At 35.0% G+C, this 23,807-nt stretch overlaps 2 protein-coding genes and 1 pseudogene across 3 annotated transcripts; 2 read left to right on the top strand and 1 right to left on the bottom strand.

Moving 5' to 3' along the window:
- Positions 1-142: 142 nt before the first annotated feature.
- On the top strand, positions 143-2,627 carry LOC105168806 (pentatricopeptide repeat-containing protein At1g09190 pseudogene; annotated as a pseudogene).
- An 8,889-nt stretch (positions 2,628-11,516) lies between these two features.
- Positions 11,517-18,055, top strand: LOC105168807 (two-component response regulator-like APRR1). Of its 2 annotated transcripts, XM_088883380.1 has the most exons (7): positions 11,517-12,247; positions 13,565-13,726; positions 13,840-13,973; positions 14,394-14,561; positions 14,886-14,979; positions 16,531-17,536; positions 17,626-18,055. In XM_088883380.1, exons 1-6 carry the CDS (start codon positions 12,115-12,117, stop codon positions 17,517-17,519), a joined length of 1,680 nt encoding a protein of 559 aa, XP_088739506.1. In that variant the 5' UTR covers positions 11,517-12,114; the 3' UTR covers positions 17,520-17,536; positions 17,626-18,055. The 2 variants fall into 2 exon arrangements, with proteins under 2 accessions (XP_088739506.1, XP_088739507.1); XM_088883381.1 differs by lacking the exon at positions 13,565-13,726.
- A 952-nt stretch (positions 18,056-19,007) lies between these two features.
- LOC105168809 (vesicle transport v-SNARE 13) lies at positions 19,008-23,040 on the bottom strand. The gene is made up of 6 exons (XM_011088964.3): positions 22,888-23,040; positions 22,577-22,701; positions 21,200-21,258; positions 20,924-21,112; positions 19,569-19,739; positions 19,008-19,387 (listed from the first exon to the last, which is right to left on the bottom strand). The coding sequence occupies exons 2-6, from the start codon at positions 22,668-22,670 to the stop codon at positions 19,235-19,237; spliced, it is 666 nt and encodes a 221-aa protein (XP_011087266.1). The 5' UTR covers positions 22,671-22,701; positions 22,888-23,040; the 3' UTR covers positions 19,008-19,234.
- Positions 23,041-23,807: the final 767 nt, after the last annotated feature.

Consider the following 23,807-nt stretch of genomic DNA (forward strand, 5'->3'; position numbering starts at 1 on the left):
ATTAATTGCACGTGTAATGTATCTTCCATTAATTGCTAACGAAAATAATTAATGAAAGGAGTTTTTGTTGGTAAGTTTTACACAACAATGATTTTTTAACTTATTCTCATAACATAAAAATTTTTTTACAAACTTTTTAAAACATATGAGATTTTATGCATTATGTACATATTTTTAAAGGATCGTGATGATCCTGAAATTCAGAATCCCGCCATTGCAAAGATCCAATTGGTGTGTTGGATTGAGCGGCTTCAAGTCAATTCTGTTCTTGACATGACAGATACTACTGGCAGTAAGGTTCGCTTGGGATGACGAACACTGCTTAGGCTCTTGGAAAAATATCACATCAAATCCCCAGTTGATTGCCGAAGCTAACCATCTGAACTTGAAACAGTTTACATAACCAACAAATAGTGTGCATGTTCATTGAACAGAGCGTTTCGGCCTATTGCACAAGCTCCAGGTCTCTGCAACAGCACCTCTTCTTCCTATTGCACAACCGCTGCAAAACGATAAGGCAGCTCTCGCAAATTCATGCGCACATAATCACCAATGGGTTTGCCGAGAAAAGCTTCATTCTTGTCAAGCTATTGTCTCTTTATACGGCTTTCAACAATTTCCCGCGTGCCCACCAAGTGTTCGACCAGGTGCCGTATCCGAGTGCTGCACTCTGGAACCAGATTATTAGGGGCTGGTCGATCGGTGGAAACCCGTGTAACTCGGTGGAGTTGTTTAATAGTATGTGCCGTTCTTTAGTGCTGCCTGATGGGCATACGTATACTTTTGTTATTAATGGTTGTGCTAAAGGAGGGTTGTTGGGAGAGGGGGAGCAGGTTCATGGGAAGGTTTTGAAGAGCGGGTTCCGTTCTAATGTTTATGTTGGGACCAGTTTGATTGATTTTTATGTGAAGAGTGGTGGGGATGATGGAGTTGGGAAGGCGAAGCGTGTGTTTGATGAAATGGGCGAGAGGAATGTGGTCACGTGGAATTCGTTGCTTTTGGGGTGCTTTCAATGTGGAGATGTTGATGGGGCAAGAAGAGTGTTTGAGGAGATCCCGGGGAGGAATGTCGTATCGTGGACCACCATGATTGCTGGATGCGCCCAAAATGGGAGGTGTAAGGAAGCATTGGCCTTATTTTCTGAGATGCAGCTGGAGAATATGGAGTTTGACCAGGTCACCTTGGTGGCAGTTCTATCAGCATGTGCTGAATTGGGTGATCTGAACTTGGGGACGTGGATCCATTCATATGTTGTTGAGTCTTTCACTTACAGAAAGCAGCCTCTTCTCATATCTTTGAAGAATGCACTGATACATATGTATGCCAGCTGTGGTGAAATTGACGCTGCATTTGGAATATTCAAAGGTATGGATCAGAGAACTACTGTTTCTTGGACTAGCATGATTACAGGCTTCGCGAAACACGGTTATGGAGATGAGGCTCTTTCTGTGTTTCAGTGGATGGAAAGCATAGAAGACAACAATGTCAGACCTGATGAGATCACATTCTTGGGTGTTCTGTGTGCCTGCAGCCATTCTGGCTATGTCAACGAGGGTCGCCATTACTTTCGGAGTATGATTGAGACTTGGGGAATTGAACCAAGGATAGAGCACTTTGGGTGCATGGTTGATTTGTTGAGTCGTGCTGGATTGTTGGATGAAGCACATGATCTGGTGAAATCTATGCCTATGAAGCCGAATGATGCGGTTTGGGGTGCCATTCTTGGTGGATGTAGGATATACAAAAGTGTGAAGCTTGCTTCTGATGTAGCTGATTGGTTGACCGAGGAACTTGACCCTCACCGAACTGCGGGCTACTTTGTGCTATTATCCAATGTATATGCTGCTGCTAAGAAGTGGCAGGATGTCGTGGCTATCAGGCAAAAGATGCTTGACATAAAGGCGAGGAAGCCTCCCGGTCGAAGTTGGATCCAGATAGAAGGAAACATATTTGAATTCCTGGCTGGTGACAGGTCTCATGAGAGTGTATCTCTGATATATAATGTTCTTGATGAGATCACAAGGGAAGCCAGGTTTCAAGGCTACAATGCATATTCTGCTGATGCTTTTACGTACGTCGAGGATTAAGACAAGTATGAGGTAAAAGATGGTTGGAACAAAAACAAGAGAACCTCCTGGTTGAAATTAATCCTGAAATTCTAGCTGACAACATCAGAAGCGCTCGTCTTCATGCCAAGAGCTGCCGGCTGAGCAAAGGAAGCAATGCTGCTAGGCTAAAACGCCAGATATTACCAATGCTTATCTGGCAACAAGTGCCCTTCAAGTTTCTCCATAATAAAGTCTGCCTCTAATTGCAATTGAGATTAACGGATTAAATCATCAGTGAAGTTGTTGCTGGTACATGTTGCTTTTTTTTTTTTTATCAAAGAGGCACTTGGGCGGATCACAAGAACTGGGATTGCATCATTGCATATTTTTTGTGATAGAAGCATAAAAACATATGCCACTGGATTGATGGATTGCACCCATATTTCTTTCCTCGGGAATTCTAGGTTCCCCACCTAATGCGACTATGTGGAAAGGTTAAGAAAAAAGGTAGGACTAATCGCATGAACTGGATGTGAATATTGAATCTCAAGGTGAGTGGTCTATAAGCTCATTGCAATCTTATGGCTCTCACAAATATTGCATTTTATATCATCTATTAGTACATTGTAAGACATGCTTATCATCAATCTAATTGAAGACTCATTGTGAAGTTTAATGGGTGTTCTAGTAATAGCAATCAGATCCCCTCCAAGATGTTACTTGTCAAATACATGTTAGTGAAACAAATTTGCTATCTTGTTCCTGCAGAGCATATGCAATGCTCTGTCAATAATAGATTTGGAAGCTATGATAATAAGAGGGTGTTTTAAAAGAGCATTAATTGTAAAGATGTTTGAATGTAATGTCTGAAAATTCATAAAACATCTTAAGATATTCCATAAATTTTTTGGACTTGGGCTTATTCATGAGCACCCAAAATAAGATGTCAATGAACTCCTTTAAGAAAAATATTAACAAAATGTTTCAGTTTTGACCATATTAATAAAACCATCACTGATATTCTGTAAGTTATAAATCAACTCCTACAAATTGGCATTCTTTGTATTTTAATGTTGTACAACTATAACACACAATTTAATTAAAAAATTTCAATATCTATACGATTATTTACTATCATAAAAATAGGTGATCTCGAGTTGAAATTTTTCTTATTATTTCTTAGATAAAGTCGGCCCAAATTAATTAAATTCCGTCAGACCTTAAATTAAAAGCATATATATACACTAGAATAATATATTATTATTTGCATAGATGCCTAGCTAGCTATATGTAATAAGTGGAAATTAATCAAAAGCAAAACCTTCTAAATGTAGAGGATTTTGGACCTCATTCTTACTATTTAGACAACAGTACTAACTATAAGTCACAAATACTGAGTTTCATATATATCCTTAGTTTCTACTTTTGGAACTTACACATGATCATTTCATGTGAAAGCCAACTGCTAATGATGCAATTAGTTGATGACATTAATGTTTTCAGAATCGGACCCGCTATCAAATCGGGCAAGTTATTAGGTCATTGATCAGATTGATTGAACCGGATTAAAAAAATCGATCGACTCGGAATATATTACATACATAAATATATATATATATATATATATATTTGTAACATATCAATGTATTATACATCAATTTATTAAACCTTATTGATTGTTAGATGAGGCTTTGTCCCACATTAAAAAGAATAAGTGAAACTTAAACATTTTAAACTATAAATATGAAAAGTTTAAGCCAAGCTTATTATACTATATTGAAAAAGCATAAGCTAAAACTTAAGCACTTTACACTACATATTTGAAATATTTAAACCAAGTCTATTATCCCACATTAGAAAAGTATAAATCAAAATTTAAACAATTTAGACTATAAATAAGAAAAGCTTAAGCTAAACTTGCTATCTCACATTGAAAAAAAAAAAACACAGCAAACTTAAATATTTTAAATTATAAATATGAAAAAGCTTATGTCAAGCTTATTGTTCCACATTGAAAAAGATAAAGCAAAATTTAAACATTTTAAACTATAAATGTGGAAGCTTAAGTGAAGTTTATTGTTCCACATTGAAAAAGTATAAAGCAAAATTTGGCACTTTAAACTATAAATATAGGACGAAAAAATTAAGCAAAGCTAATTGTCCCACGTTGAAAAAATATAAGCCAAATTTAAACCCTTTTGGTTATAAATATGGAAAAGTTTAAGTCTACAAAAAATTAAACTTCACTAGATAATAAATATTTTTTTGTGGTCAAATTGACTTTTGATCGATTATTGGGTAACCAATTTTGACCAATTTTAATTGATTCTTAGCGATTTTGATCAAATCGATTTTGAAAATATAAATTAGGCAGAACACATGACTAGTTCCTAGTTGAATCGGTTGAACTAATCGATCCGATTCTGAAACCCATGAATGACATAATTTGGTTGAATGCTAAAATTAGTATTCAAGAAAAAGTGATATAAATTAGTTCCCATGCATGAGATAAATTAATATCTCTTTCCTTTTCTCATAAGTAGCATGTGATGAAATAATCTGACAACATTGTCATGTGATGGACTTGAGATTCATCATATGTATCCCTAATGGTGTGCTACATCTTAGCTATAACTCAATATATCCAATAATATATGTTGAATTTCAATTTTTTTACTATAGTATATATGGTTTAAAGTTTCAAGTCCATGATCACAAGGTAAAGTACAACAATCTTCCTTAAGGTTTAGGATAAGTATAAATATCTCTCGTTGTTTGAAAAATTACTAATACCCCCTTGATTTTAACGGTCGTCTAACAATTAGTTCAATCCATTAGGTTTCCATCCATTTTTTATGATAAGTTGATCAAAATACCCTTGTGAATTAAAATTATAATTTTATTTATTTTTTAAAAAAATATTTTTTTATGGACTAAGTGGATAATTTTTTCATAATTTTTAAAATTTTTTCATCCATCCTGTTTGATTTTTTATAAGATTTTAATTTTTTTAAAAAAAATAAAAAAATACAGTAAGGGAAAAATTGACAATTCATACCTCCATCCAAGAATCAGGGAATATTTGTAATTTTTCAAACAACAAAGAGGTATTCATAATTATGCCAAACCTTAGGAAAAATCATAGTAATTTATATATATATATATATATATATATATATATTGGATTTTAGAATGTTTGGGGTTTTAGGGAGTTTTTAATCATTGTAATGTTGTATTCTCTTTTTATTGGGTATTAATTTTCCTCAATCACCCTTACGGTAGTTTAAGTGGAATGGGTTGTGCCTTGTACGAAGGTTATCGGACATAATCAACTTTATATGAGTCTACTTGTGGTAGTGTGCCAGTCCACTTTGCATCTTAGTAGGGTTGTGATCAGTATTCATCTTTTAGTTAGTACCCGTTTTTGAAACTGAGATCGTTAATAGAATCCGAAAATTAAGTGGTGCATGAGTCCTTGGTTCAACCATTGAGTCAATTATGATTAGAATAATGATATCATACTTATATCATAAATAATTATTAATATATTAAAAATATCTTTAAATAATACGAATAAAATTAATATGCTTAAGAGCCCATCCTTTTTAGTATTTCACTCTTTTCCGTTGCTATTAATATTTCAATAGGATATTTTTATATTCTATTTATAGTTGTCAATGGACTGTCCAGTTCAATTGATTTAGTATTGGTTCAAATTATTCACTGATCTAACTGTTGGGCTAAAGTGGTCTTGTAAAAAAAGAAAGCACTTTTTTTTTCGGGTTTCTTGTTTTTTTGGACTGTTTTGTGATGGTCAGAGATTTGGGCGATCCAACCGTTCAGGTTCGATTGGATTTCAAAATATTGGGTAGTACTGTAGCAATTATAGCTCAAACTGCACAATTTCACAACGAAATCATATCTAAAGAGGGTTGCTACTCTTCTCCTATTAGTCTCCTAATATTTAGCAAAATTCAAAAGCTGCCCCAACTTAGTTCCCAACTCGACTCGCCTAGTCATAGTAGAACCTAAAACCTACCCAATTAGTGGCGTTGCAGGACGGGCTACAGTCTGTTCGTTCTAATTGTCATCCCTACTTCTAAACTTGTGTATTCATTTACGCCTTTTATGTACCAAAGCAGTACTAACATAACACACCACAAAAAAATAAAAAAATACATAATATTAAAGACAAAACATTAAGTGACAATATTAAAATTATCATATATATTAAGTGACAATAAACTGGCACATACATATTTACTGTCTTTCTATATTTATATTGTCACTATAAATTTCTCACTAATTTTCTACGGCAACAACTTTATGCATAACTCTTGTCACTAATAATTATAATACAACACCACTTAATATATATCTTAAGCTACAAATTTATACTACTTAATATTTTCTCGATAATATTATATTTTACTGCAACGATACTAAAAATAACACTTCCGTCTCCTAGCAAACAATACAAGACATAGACATGAAATTTAATACATATGAACAACGTAAATACATAAATAGCCATCAGATTGAGCATACATGTAAATCAAAAACCTGAAATTTGAAATACATTTCCAACATGTAACAACATAGATTATCGTACTCACTACATTCAAGAACTTCACATGATGTTTTAGCAAAAGATCATCCAAAAAATATCTAAGTGTTGAGGCCAACCCTTTGAATTTGGTAGGCCAAATCACATGGTACGTCTAATGCTGCAAAAATGAACTCATAATCCATCAGACCTGTAATACTTTTTTTTCCCAAAAGCTGGTGAAGATATTTTAGGGATGACCCAATATTTATGGGTGCATTCATAAACCCTCGTAGAGCAGTCTTCCAGATTTGGCTACTTGTTTGGGGACTTACAGTAACTGTGTACTTTTGTGCTAATGGACAAGAGTGACACCGTTGGGATTTTATATTTCAGAATTACGGTATCGTCGATAATATCTCTGAGAATGTTGTTCCGTATTAGATGATTATGTATCGGAGATATTAATCGAACGGTATAAAAATATGCATTGTGGGATGTTAAGAAGTTTTTATAAATCAGTAAAATTATATAAATAAAAGAATTGCTGTCAAACTTGAATTTGTAATAGAATAAGAAAATATTTATTGTACATGTGTGCAATAACACATCAAGTAAATCGTACATAGTACAGAGAGATTTCAAGAAAATAGCGTAAAATTTCATTAATGGATATAGCATTCACGATAATATGATGTTATCGAATATTATCGTGTTATTATATCGTCCTGTAGTATCATACTTGAATGAATAATATGTTATTACAGATATTTATGGTTTGGAATAATAAATTTATGTATGTATATATTTAACAAATAATTTTTACATATACATAATCCAATGATTGCCTCAATTAAAAGCATATATTTCCATCATTTAATCATTAAAAATTTGATAGACACACAGCTAATCAATTAAAATTATTCTTCAAAAGTGATATAAAGTTTACAGTGTTATTCCTACTATCTTGTCTTTGTTGAAAAATAATCAAAACTTACATTGATATCTCCCTTTTTAGGACTGTTTTAAGGTTAATTTGTAAGCCAGTTTAATTCTTTTCCTGTTCAGGAAATAAAGTCTTTTAAGTAACCTGTGTTGATTACCATTTATGAAGTCCAAAAGGCAAATTTGACTGATTAAACAGGATAATGTTGAGCCAGAAACAGATGATACCATCATTAGCACCTGCTAACAAGTACAATGTTCAGTCTATATATATACATATTAAAACACAATCATCAACTATATATATAATCCAGACATGATAATACTATATTTGGACAAACACCATTCTGAATTAATGCCTAACCATTTTTTTTATTCACCTAATTTTTGGAGATGCTTAATTGAAGAATAACACCTGAAATCATTCACTCCAAATTATGGGCACTTAATTAGTCATGCCATTTATGGAAGTTTTTTAAGGTTAATTAAATCGTGCTCTCGTGATATTTGATATAATTATAAATAAATCTCTTTATTGAGAAATTATTGGTTTGGTACTTCCTTGTTATGTGATATAATTGTGTAAAACTCGGTCGGGGTAAGTGAAAATGCCAACTTTACCCTTTCTGATTTTTTTTTATATATATAAAAACTGATGTTGGATGAGGGTCATTATAAAGAAAATGTAAAAATTAATATTGGGCGAATATTATTATAAAACATATATATATATATATATTAGAAGTATTTAAAATTATAATTTAGGATCCAAAGAGACATTTTGGGTAATTTAAAGTCTAGCCGAAGGCATTATGGTAAAATCACTCATTTTTATCTTCTTGATACGAATCACTCTAAATAATGAAGTGCATGATGTTGTATGACATGTAATATCAATTGATAATAGAAATTGAGATGGATCAAATTCATAGCTGTTGCTCACACTAGTAATACTCCTGCAACTCAATTTTGTAATCAAATGCACCAACCAAAATATGTTATTGGCGCTATAGACAACCTATACTATTACAGGGGGATGTTCAGTTTCGATTACACAAATGGTAATACATATTAATTTTGTCTGAGAAAATCAGAAAATATCTGAATTTTCAAGAATTCGAAGTCAATAAACAGAACAACAAGACACAGAAGCTTAGGAGTGAGCCAAGTATAACTAACAGTTAGGCATGCCCTTACATTTTGGCAGGCCAAACTCTTTGTTGGATGTACTTAAAAAAATGTGAATAAAAGCGATCGATACACGAGATATTTTCACAACGACATCCGAGTGGTGGTTGGGAAGGCAAATGCAATAAGAATTCGTTACGACAGCTCCCCTGCTTACAACATATATCGTTAGGCGCAGGGCCGTGCTTCTTGCATGCAAAATCCTACGTGAATGGACAAGGGCAAGAACGTCGTGCTCACCCAACGTGATCACGTTGATCACAGCAAGATTAGAATCTTGCTCTGTGACATCAATGCAGAGAGTTGCCAAGAAATATTGGCCCTTCTCTGCCAATGCTCTTATCAGGGTAGTCCTAATACACATTATTTTCTCCAAACATGTGTATAAATGCAAGAACAACATTAGATTGATGTTTTTATGTGTTTTTGATTTGTCAGTAGTTGCAGTGTGGTCAGCCAGAGAGGTGTTGGATAAGCTGAACTCTGAGGGACCTCGCGCCCATATCATTCTTGCCGAGGTCAATCTCCTGATGGCCAACGACGCCCGTGTTTTGAGATACATCATGCATGAGAAGAAACTGCAGAAAATTCCTGTGATCAGTAAGCAAAACTGTTTAAGTGAAATCTTTTTCAATGTGTGTGAAAAATTGGATTACGTTTGCTCACGTTTTGATGCTCGTTTTATCAGTCCTAATGACGCGAGATCAGGTTTCAATAACGATAAAGGGCTTGAAGCTGGGAGCGGCTGACTATCTTGTGAAGCCTCTGCACGAGGATGAGCTATCCAATTTGTGGATGCACTTGCAGAAGTAGAAGGGAGTTGCATACGACAACAATATAAGATTTGCTTTGTTTTCCATCACAGATGTTCTTAATTCGGTTGTCCCGAATAGAGACATGATAATATTTAGATTTTCTTGAGGACCACTTCTCCTTAATTATACTTCCTTTTGTATTAATTGTACTATGTTTCACAATTATATTAATAAAGGAACAAGAGATCTATGTCGTACCCTTTATTCAAAATTTATGCAATTTTACCCAGAAACTAATAATAGTACATGGTGCCCCGAAAACCAAGTTGGAGGTTAAGAAGGCACAGGTCTATAGGCCAAGATCCATCCTCTAAATTAAAAGCCCAACCAAGGTCAGACCCAAATTCGCGAACCCCCATGTGCTGCCTGGTGGTGTCCATATTCGCCCATATTAGAAGAAAGGCCCATGTGGCAGGCGCGGCCTTGAGCCACCTCACCAAGGACATAGGACACCCCAATGAAGCCACTTGGGGATCTCGGCATAACGCACCCTTTTAACCATCTTGTTGAAAACTCGAGATACCCTTATCCAAGAAATACGTCCTTATTCAGAGACGACATGCTCTTCTGCATGAACCGTCCTTATCCATGGGGCAATCTTGTTCGCCAAAAGTATCCTTACCCACATAGAGCCTCATTACTCCCAAAGAATAGCAGATTCGAGAGGCTAATGGATAGCTCCTCCCCCGAATTCTGGGAGGCCTAGCCTTGTCATAAGGGTTGGAGGTTGTATATAAATATTGAGCTCCCGTATTTAAGAAGAGTAACTGTCAATTACACTTACACACATGAAATTCAACAGTTTGTTATCTTTTATTGTTTTGTCACTTTATTTTTTCTTGATTTTTTTGTTCAAATACTAACTTGAATGTTGGAGTACTAACATTTTCATTGTAGGTTCCCAAACTTGCAAACTAACAAAAATCTCGAATTGAACTTCACGAAAAAAGCATTTTTTGCTCACATCAATAAGGATAAAAACAATAATTGTTATGCCAAGATCGTGTTGTTGGGCGATTTTGTGTGCCATCCTAAAATATAATGTTATTTATAATTTGAGACGATCAATTATCAATGAATTAAACTTAATTATATCGAATGTTATTCAATGTTTTAAAAAAATATCTAGTTTCTTATTATAGGACCATGAAAGGTCCCTAACATAGTTCCAGTTATATGTCATTTCTTGCTATGTACACTTCTTACATAGCAATGCGATGCTTTAGGTCTCCTTTTGTAACATTATAAAAGGGAAACGTAACTCCTTAGTTCATTCATTGATGTGGAAATTTTAAGTCTGACCAAATTAAAATTAACATGACAAGTATGATATATTTATTACGTAATTAATATATATTTAGGAAGAATGACAAATCAGATATTAAATATTTAAACAATAATGAAAGTTCAGAGTGTTTGAAAATAAAAATTACACGCAATAAAAAAATTAAAGTTGGAATGTTGGGAAAAACAATTTAATATTTATAATTTTAAAAGAAGTTACAAATGTTGGAAGAGAATTGTTTATAACTTTTGATTTTAAGCAGTTCAAAAACAGAAGCTGTAAAACAAAACGCTTTTTTCGACTTATTTTCAATAATAAGCTGATAAATGTACTTATTTTCAACATTTATAAGCACTCCATGTACAAACTTTCAAAAAAACATATTAGGATTCATACTCCCAAATTTTTTGTTCAATATTTTAAAAAAAATAAAATTTAAAATAATCTTACCATACAAATATATAATAAAAATTGTAAATTCTGAAAAAAAAAGAATAAAGATTTAGGGATCAAATAGTGAAGGATGGTTGGAAGGAATTGGGCAATTGGGCCCCCAAAAAGAAAAGGCCTTAGAATCTTTAAGTTGATTTACAGCTCATCCACTTTTACAGCCCTTTTACGCTTTTCAAAGATCTTTCTGCTGACGTGGCGTCTCCTCTATCTTTAAAACTATCCTTCACAATCCCCCCGGGTTCCTCATTTTTCCGTCCCCCCTCTCATCACCCTCCACGTCACCCCTTTCCCTAACCTGCACCACTCCATCCCAACCCTTCTTTCCCAGATCTAACGCTCCACAGCTCGCCAAGTCATCAGGCTCACTTTAGCACCCACCATCACTACTCGTTGAATGAAAAGCGCCATTGAAATACCACTGAGAGTTTTTTGACGACAGGCGAACAAATTCGATGGCGCAGTTTATCTATATAGATACTCACAAGGTTGGGTGCTAACGTGTGTGGATTGGTAGCTGCGTCGCGAGGCCTTGGGATTGGGACTTAAGTTTTTTTTTGCTGTTGGTTGTGGTTGATGAGATGATTGACCGCTGACTTTGCCGTTTTTGGAGGGGGAAGTGAGATAACCTGCGCTGCTGGTGCGCAGTGATCTGGAAGATGGAAATTTGTGGAGAATTTTGGGGAGGTAGAAGGCGAATGGTTTTATGTTTTAGCTCTTTATAGGCTGGAAGTTTGTGGGGTGTAAAAAATGGAGTTTCTCTAGTACTCACTGTTGTGGGGTTTTGGTTGGAACCCTAATTTGTAACTGTAATTAGTTTAGGAACATCAGGGGGTGATGGAGAAGAGTGAGATTGGGAAGAGCGGGGATGGGTTTATTGATCGGAGTAAAGTGAGGATTTTGCTCTGTGATAATGATGACAAAAGCTCTGAGGAGGTTTTTACACTTTTGTGTAAATGTTCTTATCAAGGTACTATTTTGATGTTCTTCACTGTTTGAAGTTTTTGTTGATATTTTGATTGATTATAGCCATTGCTATGATTTGATAATCGTTTATAATTGAGAATGGAGTTTGTTCTGTACTCATATTTACTTTTTAAGATCGAATTTAGTGTGATTTGTTGTTTAATCATGTGCTGTAGGGATAATCAAAAACTTATAGCATATCATTAAGGAACATATGCAGCTTTAGATTCCAACTTTCCATGTTAAATGCATCCTTAGAGCTGAAGTTGGCGGAATTGTCAAATATTATGTGATATAATTAGTTGGAAGGTCTGAGTTTACTGTACCGAAGAAGCCTGACTTGTTCCAAAATAAAATTTTTAGGAAGGGTTTTGCTTTGGAAGAGCTTTGACACCCTCACTTGGGGTGGGTGGATATGCACGAGAAATAACGAGTTGAAATAACACTTAATGTGGCCATTTGTATTGTTAAAAAAGTTTTGACTGCAAATTACAAGTACTTACTCTAGAAGTAAAGTTTTCCCAATTTATAACTTAATTGCTTTATCAGTAACTGGGTACTAGATTTCCAGAACTGGTTTTACAAACTAACATAATGAGACTCAAGTGTTGACTTTTTGCTATATCAGCCTTGAAAGTTCACCTTAGCTGTAATCACTCACATCAATATCATCGCCATTAACTGCGCCAAGCCTTACAGTCATTACCTTTCAGGATTTCATCTAAATACCGGTCTGGATCATTCCTGATTAATCTGTTAGGAGGATTTTAAAACTTCACTGGACTACCAGATTAATTGCATTTGATTTAGTGATGGTTTTGAGTGCAACCAGTGGTGCTGGTTGAACTATAAGCAGGTTGATTACACCCAGCATGTGGTGTTCCTTTCCTCAAAAAAATTGTACGGTGCAGGTATATTGATGATCGTTGAATTAGTAAAAAAGTGAAGATAAGTTTAGGAATTAAAGGAGTTCCAGAGAGAACTTGTTTACGTGTCTTGAAAACAATTGTCTTTGGAAGAATTTTAGACGGCCTTAAAGGAAACACAGAGGACAAGGAATTGATTCTCTTCCATGAAAGTTCTATTTAATTAGAATGGGAAGTGCCAGATATCAACAAAAAGTACATTTCCATTATTAAATTTAGTGTTATAAAATATGGGAATTACTTATATATCCTGGAATTGACTATTATATTTCCACTCTTTGAAATTTCACTACTGCTGTGAAGTCTAGAAACTCCCTAAGTTGATCATATGTCAATTCCTCACTTAACCATCATGTGATTTTTGGGCACTGAATGTAAATGGCATTGCTCTCCAGTGACTTCCGTGAAGTCGCCAAGACAGGTGATTGATGCACTGAATGCTGAGGGGGCTGATATAGATATTATTCTTTCTGAACTTGACCTTCCAATGTCTAAAGGATTGAAAATGTTAAAATATATCATTAGGGACAAAGAGTGGCGACGTATTCCTGTGATCAGTGAGTATAATTTTTTCTTTTCCCCTCCATGTATTTTTTTATTATAAATGTTTAAAGTTATAGAAGAGACTAATATGATTGTCATTCTTTGGTTGCTTTGTTTGCTTCGCTAGTGATGTCATCTCAAGATGAGGTCCCTATTGTTGTCAAGTGCCTGAAACTTGGAGCAGCTGATTACCTCGTGAAGCCATTACGTACCAATGAGCTCTTGAACTTGTGGACTCACATGTGGAGAAGGCGGCGAATGGTAAATACTATATTTTGGTGCATGAAGTAATTGTTATTAACAATCTGGAGTTTTTCCTTGGTTTTTCGTTAAGAGTAGTGTGGATGCTCTCTATATTCTCAGTAACCTGTGTGGGTATGGACTATGGGTTACATCACACTAACCATGTCCGAGGAACTAATTATCAATTCTTGGTACTTACTAGGACATATCCCAAAATTTAATGATACTCTTATTTAAATTGAATAAAATCATAGTCTGTTCTAGTTCTAAAGCTACCTTGTGGTAAAGCATCTTCACATGGTCCATTTTAAAATGTCCTATCCAAAATGCTGCGAGTATGTAGTGATCTTTCATCAACATAGTAAATTCTTTACCATATTTTTGTGTACTATTATAAGTTTATCTAATCCTTGTGTACACTTATTTTTTGATCGACAGCTTGGACTAGTGGAGAAGAATATTGTAAGTTATGATTTTGATGTGGTTGTGTCGGACCATAGTGATGCTAATACCAACAGCACCACTTTATTTTCGGACGACACGGACGACAAGTCTCGAAAGAGTACTAACCCGGAGACGTGTGTTTCAACCTATCCAGAAGATGAGGTGAGTTTGATTCTTTTTTCTCTTGTTTATCTTGTCAAGCTGTGAGCAAAGTGTCCAATTCATAACTTTTGTCTGGATTCCCTTTGGAGCAAAATTAAAGGGGAAACTTTTATAATTATTAAAAAGGGAGAGGAGAAATTGGGGATTTAGCTCAGGTAGGAGATTAACGTGACAACCCAATTTTTATTCCAATAAAGAGTTTCTGACAAAGATTGTTGTTGTTGATATGCAATAATGCTTGAGGATTTCAATTCCTGTTAAGTTGATTATTTAACTAACATTTACTCCATTTGCATTTGTTTTGTTCCTGCATCTAAATTTCAGACTAATACCACCACTGCTGCTCCTATTGCTATAGCAGTTGAGGCTCTTTCAGAGTGTCAGCGTGATGTGCCAGGAATAAGTGACAAATGGACAGGTGAATGGATCACAGTATTTAATTAATTCCTGACTACCTATAAAATATTAAACAGAATTCTCTGATTCTCCAATTGCATATCTGAAGAATATTTTTCTTGACCATTTGGACATATGTTTCCAGTGTCTCTGAAAGTAAACCCAGAAGCGTGCATCTGAACAGTGTAGCGTCTGCTATATTTAGATAGATAGGCATCAAATAATCTGGAGCATTTAGGTTATCAGTTTTTTGGAACACGATAAAGCCCGTTTGGTTGTGTTTTTATTTTTATTTTCAGTTTCCAACATTTGAAAATGGGTAGAAATGCTTTATTGGTTTTTGTGCGAAAACTGAGAATATGTTTGGATTAGTTGTTTCCAAATGTAGGTATATAGGTGTGACAATGTTGAATATAGGTATATGTATTTTTGATGTGACATATGACCAAATTAATTGAATATGTGAAATTATAAAATAATCAAACTGAGTCTTGCCATTTGAAATAATTTTAATTGATTTGAAACAAGAAAAGACATGCTGACAAGATAAGACAAATATGACAAACCCATGTGACTTATAATTTCAAAATTTTGAGAATTAAAATAGGAATTCGTTTTCAATAAAAATGGCTTGACCAAACAAATCCCAACTAACTAAATAGTGAAAAGTGGAAAAAATCTCATTGAAAACACAACCAAACATTATTGTGGGACAGTTCTAATATTTTGGTGCGTAATTGAGGAGTACAAATGAATCTGGAACATGTCCATCGAAAGTCATTCTGCTGCTATCCTGTTTGTATTTTTTGAAGTAGAGGTGACAACTTTTTCCTGATTTTCTTTAATGGGACTAATTAAAAGAAGTTTGAAGATTCTTTGGTCTCCTTGTCAATAGATATGGCCAATTGGCCTCCGGAATTTTCTTTGGAATTTTTAACTTAATCTAGTGGAGATGAGAAAAGTTATAGACAGAACTTCAAACATATGATCTGGTATAACTATGTTAGCTGACATGCTTCTCCGTTGGAAAAAATCATTAGACTAGAGGTGAAAATTTTCACCATGTGAAAGCTCCTGGCTTCACGATTTGGGGCGCGCTTTTTTGCTGCAGCAGTGAAGCATTCTACTGTTGTTGATAATGAGGAAGATTCTTCACCTAAAGATGCAAAATTCTGATGTTCATGCCTATGTCAACCTCAGATTTCTGACTTTGGTGTGCCCAGTCTTGTAACTGCTCTTGCCATCATCATCGATATGTGTATCATACTAGGGAGTTCGTGCAATTTCTTCAAGTTTAGCCAACATACTTTTTACATGCTAGAGAACTGTAATGTCAAGATCTGCTAAAAGTCCGTCAACTTAAATGGAGTTGATTTTCTGCTATCCCCCCCTCTTTTCTTAGATTTGAAGGCCATTCATTCTTCTTGATGCGACTTGGATTCTTTTGGATTATTGTTTGAGACTTCCTACTGAAAATTGGAAAGTTTAATGGCTAATCAAAGAGAACATCTTACTTGGTTTTCTTGTCTTCTATGTTACATATGCCTAAGTTTTGCTTTTAAATTGTTTTCAGGACAAATCTCATCTTTCCCAAAGAAGAGCCAATTGAAGATAGGTGAATCTTCTGCCTTTTTCACGTATGTCAAATCAAGCACGTCCCAAAGCAACGACCAGGGGTGTTCTCCTGTTCATGAAAATACACCTCTGCATGTGAGGATGATGGAAAATCCTATACTGAGTGGTCAAGTGGGTCCCAATATACAAGGAGAAGATAGCAGAAACACCCTGGAAAACCATTTGCAAGGAGATCATTATCCAAGCACTACGAATTCACAAGGAGACGAGTGTCCGAGCACTAACAGTATTCCTGAATCATTTTCTATGGAGAGGTCCTGTACTCCCCCTGTATCACTGGATATCTCTCAACAGAGAAACGCAAAGGAGGAGTTCTCTCAGGAGCATATGCATTTAAGAAATGGCTATCCCCATGATATTACCAGTAGTTACACTCATACTGCCTATTCTTACATGTCCAGAGTAATGAATCAAGTAACGATGTCATCAGCATTTATGTATTACAAGAACCTACCAGATATGCACAACCATGCTAATTCTGCTTTATTAACTCAGTACAACCATATTCCCCAGTGTGCGCCTCACATCCCAGGGATGGCATCTTATCCTTATTACCCATTTGGCTTATGCCTACAACCAGGCCAAATGCCTGCACCACATCCATGGCAATCGATTGGAAATTCGTCCTTTGATGAAGGGAAGTTAAGTAAAGTTGACCGTAGGGAGGCAGCCTTGATGAAGTTCAGGCAGAAGCGAAAAGAAAGACGTTTTGACAAGAGGATCAGATATGTGAACCGTAAGAAACTCGCTGAACGCAGACCTCGTTTGAGAGGCCAGTTTGTGAGGAAGGTAAATGGTGTTAATGTGGATCTTAATGGGCAAGCTACTTCAGCAGAAGAAGATGAGGAAGAAGAGTATGATGAGGAAGATGAAACTGCTAATATGGATTTTTCTCCTGAGCATGATGCTTCATTACACCAACAATGAACTTTTATCCTATGCAGGTAGTCAGTTTGTATTTGTCCTTTGCTTTTGCCATATATACAACTCTTAACTGAAGTTCTATTTGTGTTTTTAACTTCCTCGGATGCAGTCTTCAGAAAGCACGTGAGTATGCTTCCTCAATTGGTTAATATGGTATAGGTGTGCTGGACCTCCTTTACAATGAAAGCCAGATGCTTCACATTTTCATACACAATACCGAGCAGTTGCATGCATGAGGAATCTTTATGTGAATCTACAACAAAGGTAGGAATCTCTCACCAGGGCCTGGCAGGAGATTCGTTTCACGATACCTGTCGAGCCCCTAAACCCCATACTATTGAACTGAACTTTGATATTTTAGGAGGAAAAGGTAAAATTGGATATTGGGTTTTTCTTCCCAAAAGAAGTAATGTAATCCCTGTGACACCTATGAGAAGCTTTATTATGTTACTTTCTAGCTGAAATTATGACCATTCTGCCCATAGTTTGTTGTATGATATGGCTGCTTCCGAGTTTTATGTAAAGTTTTATGATGAAAATCTCTCTTTCATGGGTGCTTATAGATTTTAATGCTCTTTAAGGAGGTCTAGGATGTGGTCAAGCTCAAATGAAATCATCAGAGATGTAGGGGTCCTAGAACTCATTTCGTTGTTAAGCTTGAAATGAGAGTCAGCTGCACGCCTTGAGAATGTTATATTACTATAACATTACTGAAATTTGTCATTACTGATCTTTGTAAATACCAATCATTATATTTTCATTGCACGTTTAAGAAAAAGCCAAAAATGCGTGTGCTGTGTGCTCATGGTGTACATGACTAAATATGCTTGAATTTCTTCGAGTGCTTGGGCTGCATAACTTGTTATATTGCGCGCTTTTACTGCATATGGCATGTTGCAGTCATATGCAAGTGTGTATATGCTGCATATTGCTGGTGTGGCGAAACAGGGGTGCCTCTATGTGTGTGTGTGTGTGTGTGTGAATCTGGCTAGTATTGACAAGAAGAGGTGGAATGAGATCATGGATTTTTATCTTGTCTTTAATTGGCGTAGTACTTCAAACAATTTGGTGTCAACTTATCATCAGTTGGATTCTAAGTTCAACTATGTGTGATTTTGTTGGTCTAAAACCTGAAAATCAAAGTCTAGTCTTGTATTGTTTCTTTATTATTTGTTTTTCTTTCCTTTTTCTCGCAGAACTTGAGACGTTGATCGTTCATGCTTTTTTCTCAGCCAAGTAACCTTTTGCAATAAGGAATTGAATTTTTTATTTTATTTCTGTTATACATTCTATTCTATTACTATATGCATACCCTGTGTACAAATTATTACATTATAATCTTATTTAGAGAAATTTTTCATACACGAATGAGATAAAAAAATGCAATAGATTTGAAATAGAACATTCAATCCGCTGCAATAACTACAACTTGGGCCAATAAACAGCTATATTACTCAATTTAATGCGAAAATACTAGCAAACAGCCTGTGCTAAAACAAAAGCAGAACGCCTAAAGGATATTGGATACTCAATACCGAGCAGATATAGCTGGTGCTTTACAGTACAGAGAGATGACGAACTCGGCAGTAAATATAATCCATCGCACACAAAGATTACAATTACAAATTGCCACACAAGTAATGTAGAACACATACAGGTTCATCACAAAAACCAAAAAGACAACACAAAAAGGTATTACAATTATGAGAACTGCCAAGTTAATGGGTCAGCTTGAAGTAAAGAATCAAAATTATGGCTATAACCAGAACGGTAATGATAGAGCCGATGATCCACTTGTTCCTGCTCATTCTTCTCGACATATTAGTAAGAACTTTTTTGCTTCGACTGATGTTGTCATCCACCCCATGAAGCTGCAAAAGATAACTTCTTTCATCATCTTAATAATCTCAATAATCAAATAGTGCAGTTCATTCTCAGTCTCTAACCTTGGGAGGAATATACCAGCTCCCAAGTCTGATAATATTTATTACTACGAAAAGTGTGAAACAAACAAAACCAAAAACGGATGTAGGAATCTATGAAATGACATACTGTGTTATGCGCGTGCAGGAGGGACTGACGTTGCTGGTGCAAATCTTGAAGAATTGAGACCCCAAGCTCTTCAGTTTCCAGCATTGTTTTTCGACTTTCCCTGATCCTATCACTGGACTGGTTTAATCTCTCAGTTGACATAATCAACCTCGTTCTTTGATCGGCTGATGCCTGTATTCTCGAATTTCAATTAACATACAATTAACCTATGTGGAGCAAATATCTCTCAACCAACAACATGGGCATAAAATATAGGAGCAATAAGATATAAAGAAGTATATAGACAACCATAAGCAACTCCCTCACAACCGAATATAACTAATGGAGATTTCATAAAAGCAATGCACAGATATCACCTCAAACTGTGGCCACCTCAGAAGATGATAAGCTACTTGTATCCTATGTCTAAAAACAGAAATTAAAATTTATAAGTGCCAAAATCAGCAGCTGGACCATATAACCAGAAATCGGAAAATTCACATCATCACTCAAGAATGCTGAATTTCACTGTCACATATTTTACTAGACTGTAAGACCTGAATTTCAGGTGTAGCAAGTTTGACATAGGCGTTTAATCAAGTTTATGGCGCTATAAGCAGATATAGGCACCCAATATAAAAATCACTTTTCACTGGTTTCATTTTGCCACTTCTTTTCCAAAATTGTTTTCTTTCTCCAAAAACACCCTGAAGTTTAATATGACAGTAGAACTTTGTCAAGCTCAATATTAAAGTAAAAAATCAAAGCAGTGTTTGCTCTGATGTCTCGATAGATTAAATTTTGATGAGGCAAGGAAAATGATATGGAATTTAGGCATAGGAAACAGAACATTCAACTGGTAGACAATCTAAAGGAACACTTATATCTATGAAACAGAATAGACAGATCTCCACTGATGGCGAGCTTACATGCATCTTTATAGACAAAACATAATATCTCTTTCCAACTTAATAATTATTAGACAAACCAAAAAGTTAACTGCACTAGAAAGAGGACCAGTTTCACCAAGAAAGGATCACCTATCTTTCTTTTGATTCCGGCAATCATCTTAAAAAAGAACAAATAGAATATAATGTAACTTAATCAATATGATTTATTTAAAGTGAAAAAACACTATTAAACATTTTCAGAAAGAAAATAGAGTGGAGGAGAAATGTGGATGTGCGATTAGTCACATCCTAAGCAGGAAAAGCAAAGAAATGATAGAAAGCCATAAATCTTCAGAACAGGAGGCAACTGCAGTCAATGCATCCACTTGTCACCTTTTCCAATTAACCCCAAATCCCCAATCACTAATAAGATGATCATTTCATGCTCATAATCACGTTAGTAATAAAAATGGGAAGGGTAAGTACCATCATTGTATCCGCCATTCCTGATTCCAACAACTCATCCCGTGCTGCTTGGTTGGCATTAGCTGAAGTGATTCTCTTCACTTCCGTTTTCAAATTGTTCAAATCCGTTTTATATTCTCTCAACTTGGCCAGGAGTGTAGCTTTGACATTTGGGGGCAAGCTTCTAGCCTCTAGATCCATTTTACGTATCTAGGATATTAATCAAAGTCATAGTTTAGTCTAGAGTTTCAGAAGTCTATAGATACTATTATTATATGTTTCAGAGCATTCAATTACCAGTGCCTCAGCATCTTCGAATCCTCCTTTAATTTCAGATACTTTCTGTTTCTTCTGTTCTGCAATTATGAAAGATGTCATAGTGACCATATAAGCAACAAATGGGCATGAACTACATACAAACACATAAGAGCTGCAATTAAAATGTTAAACATAACCCCATTTTGCATGAGGTGATGAACTAATTCTGTCATTGCACCTTGCAAATTATAAAAAGCTTACAAATCAGATCTAGCAAAATTGGGGGAAAAATGGCATCAAAGATCTTGTTGAGTCCTCCAAACTTACAAGTTCATGTTTACATGAAAAGTATGGTACACAACCCAACAATATGAACCTGCTTAAGGTGTCAGTTTACAGCAAGGTAGCAAGATAATCACGCCTGTCCATAATATGATTTTAGTACTCAATTAAGAGAAATTGCAAACTAAGTATAAGACTATTGACCATCAGAAAACTATACGCTCCAGCAGATCAAGGTAGTTTATGTACTACAATCAAATAAAAAAATATAAGCAGAGCATACAAGTGGTGGGGATAGTTACACTTGCAGAAATAACTTTACGTTCATTTCCAAGGGATACGGCTGTTCTCTGTTTATATGCTTTCAAAAAATGAAATGGAAAGGAAAGTTCTGTGGCACAGTTAGTTGTAGCACAATCTCAGAACCTCAGTGAGCTGAAAACTTAGTATAATCATAAATCTCAATAGAGGACAGCAAGAAACCGACAGAAAAGACAAAAACTAATGGAAGATATAGCTTCTTCTGCATGAATCAGTCTACATTTGGAACCAAGTGCTAAAATTTGTTTAATGGAGCTCAAAAGTTTCTTCAATTTTGAGAGGTGTGATGTCTTAAACCATTCTGACAGATTTTAAGCCAAAAACCCAATTTCCTTTGACATGTAACAGTTGTCATCCCACCATGTTAAAGAACTGCCAGATGGAAGAAGATGAAAAAACTAAATATAAGAAGTGCAACAAGAATAAAACTAAAATATTATATGTTAGGGACGTACTTTTAGCACTGAAGCATCATTTTCAGACATTGTTGCTCACTCACAGACACATGATCAAAGTTAAGTGTGTTTACCATCAGATCAGTGCTATGACTTGTTTTGAATTCTCGAAAAATCTAAAACATAAAAGTCCAGCACACTCCAAATTATAATTTCTAACCGTCAAAAACTTGTTATTTCTACATTCTAGCTGCAACAAGCAACATCTCGGGAAGACTCTTTAGCAATTCAAGATACCATTACACGTCCACGGAAATTGATGAAACACAATTTATTCTATGACAAAAAGAAAAATAAGAACTGTAAACGAATTACTATTCAAGAAAACCAGCAAAGAACAAAGAAAATCCTTTCTCACCCCCATCAAGGAGACTAGCTGAAGTAATCTTCTTGGATAGATTAGCAGACAGCTCACAGTATTGGCGCTCGTAACCTTCGAATACTTTACTCATCCTTTCCGCACGGAAATCTCAAAAGTAATACCTACATTCGACAACAACAACAATCAATTCAAACTATCCTCCAAAATATAATGCAAACTTGTCAAATATTACAGAGTTAACACACTCATTTCGATCACTAAAAACTATCAATCATCCGAATTTTGAGGAAATAGGAGAATTAGAAATGAGAAATGCGAATAACTCGTCACGATCCAATTTCCTGTACCTTAGGATGATCGGTATGTGCCGGAAACCAGTCGGAGACTGATCGGAGAAAGCGCCGACGGAATACGCCGGGTATTTGATGAACAATCTGGAATGCTTTAGGCTTGGTGGGAAATGCTTAGGAGATCAGCAAACACTACTAGTCCAACAATAATACTTCTAAGTTGTGGCTCCACGTCCCATGGTGAAAGGACAATAATACCCTTACCCAAAAATAATAATAATAACTGAAGGAAAAAAAATAAAAAAAGAAACAGTGGAATTGATTAAAAAAAATACTAATTTTGCAATGATCAGTCACATGACATAATTTATCAAATAAATAAAATAAGTATTTCAATATGCAAATTTAAAATTTTCTAATTAATCAATATTAATTAATCAGCTAATAAATTTTAAATAAATCAGTGAAACATATAATTGTATTACAGGGTAGAATGTGTTTAGGGGCGGACAGAGAAAGGCAGGACATGTGGGGTTGATAAGGACGAACAACCCAATATTTGATTTTGGTCCCATTCACATATGCTCCACAAACACATTTTATTTTAACACCAACTCATTTATCATAGTAAATATATATATAGTTTAATTAATAAGATAAATAAATGAGTAAAGCATAAAAATTTAATTAATAAGATAATTTTTTTGTCCATTTCAAAATGTTGGTGAAGTTGGGGTTGATGCTTTCGTACTTGGAATAGTATCTATAATTCAAATTGGATATTTTATAGTAATGATTAAGTCTAAAGAGTGTTGTTATGTTCATCGTTTTGTGTATAGGAATAATAGATGAATAAATTATAGTTATCATTCCTCAAATTTGACATAAATTATGAATATCTTCTTATTATTTGAGAAATTACAAGTACCCCTATTCAAATAAAAAATAATTATATAGTCCTCAGAAGGTGAGATAGA

This window comes from Sesamum indicum, linkage group LG8, assembly GCF_026168435.1.
Source record: "Sesamum indicum cultivar Baizhima isolate 11 linkage group LG8, ASM2616843v1, whole genome shotgun sequence".
NCBI classification, from domain to species: Eukaryota; Viridiplantae; Streptophyta; class Magnoliopsida; order Lamiales; family Pedaliaceae; genus Sesamum; species Sesamum indicum.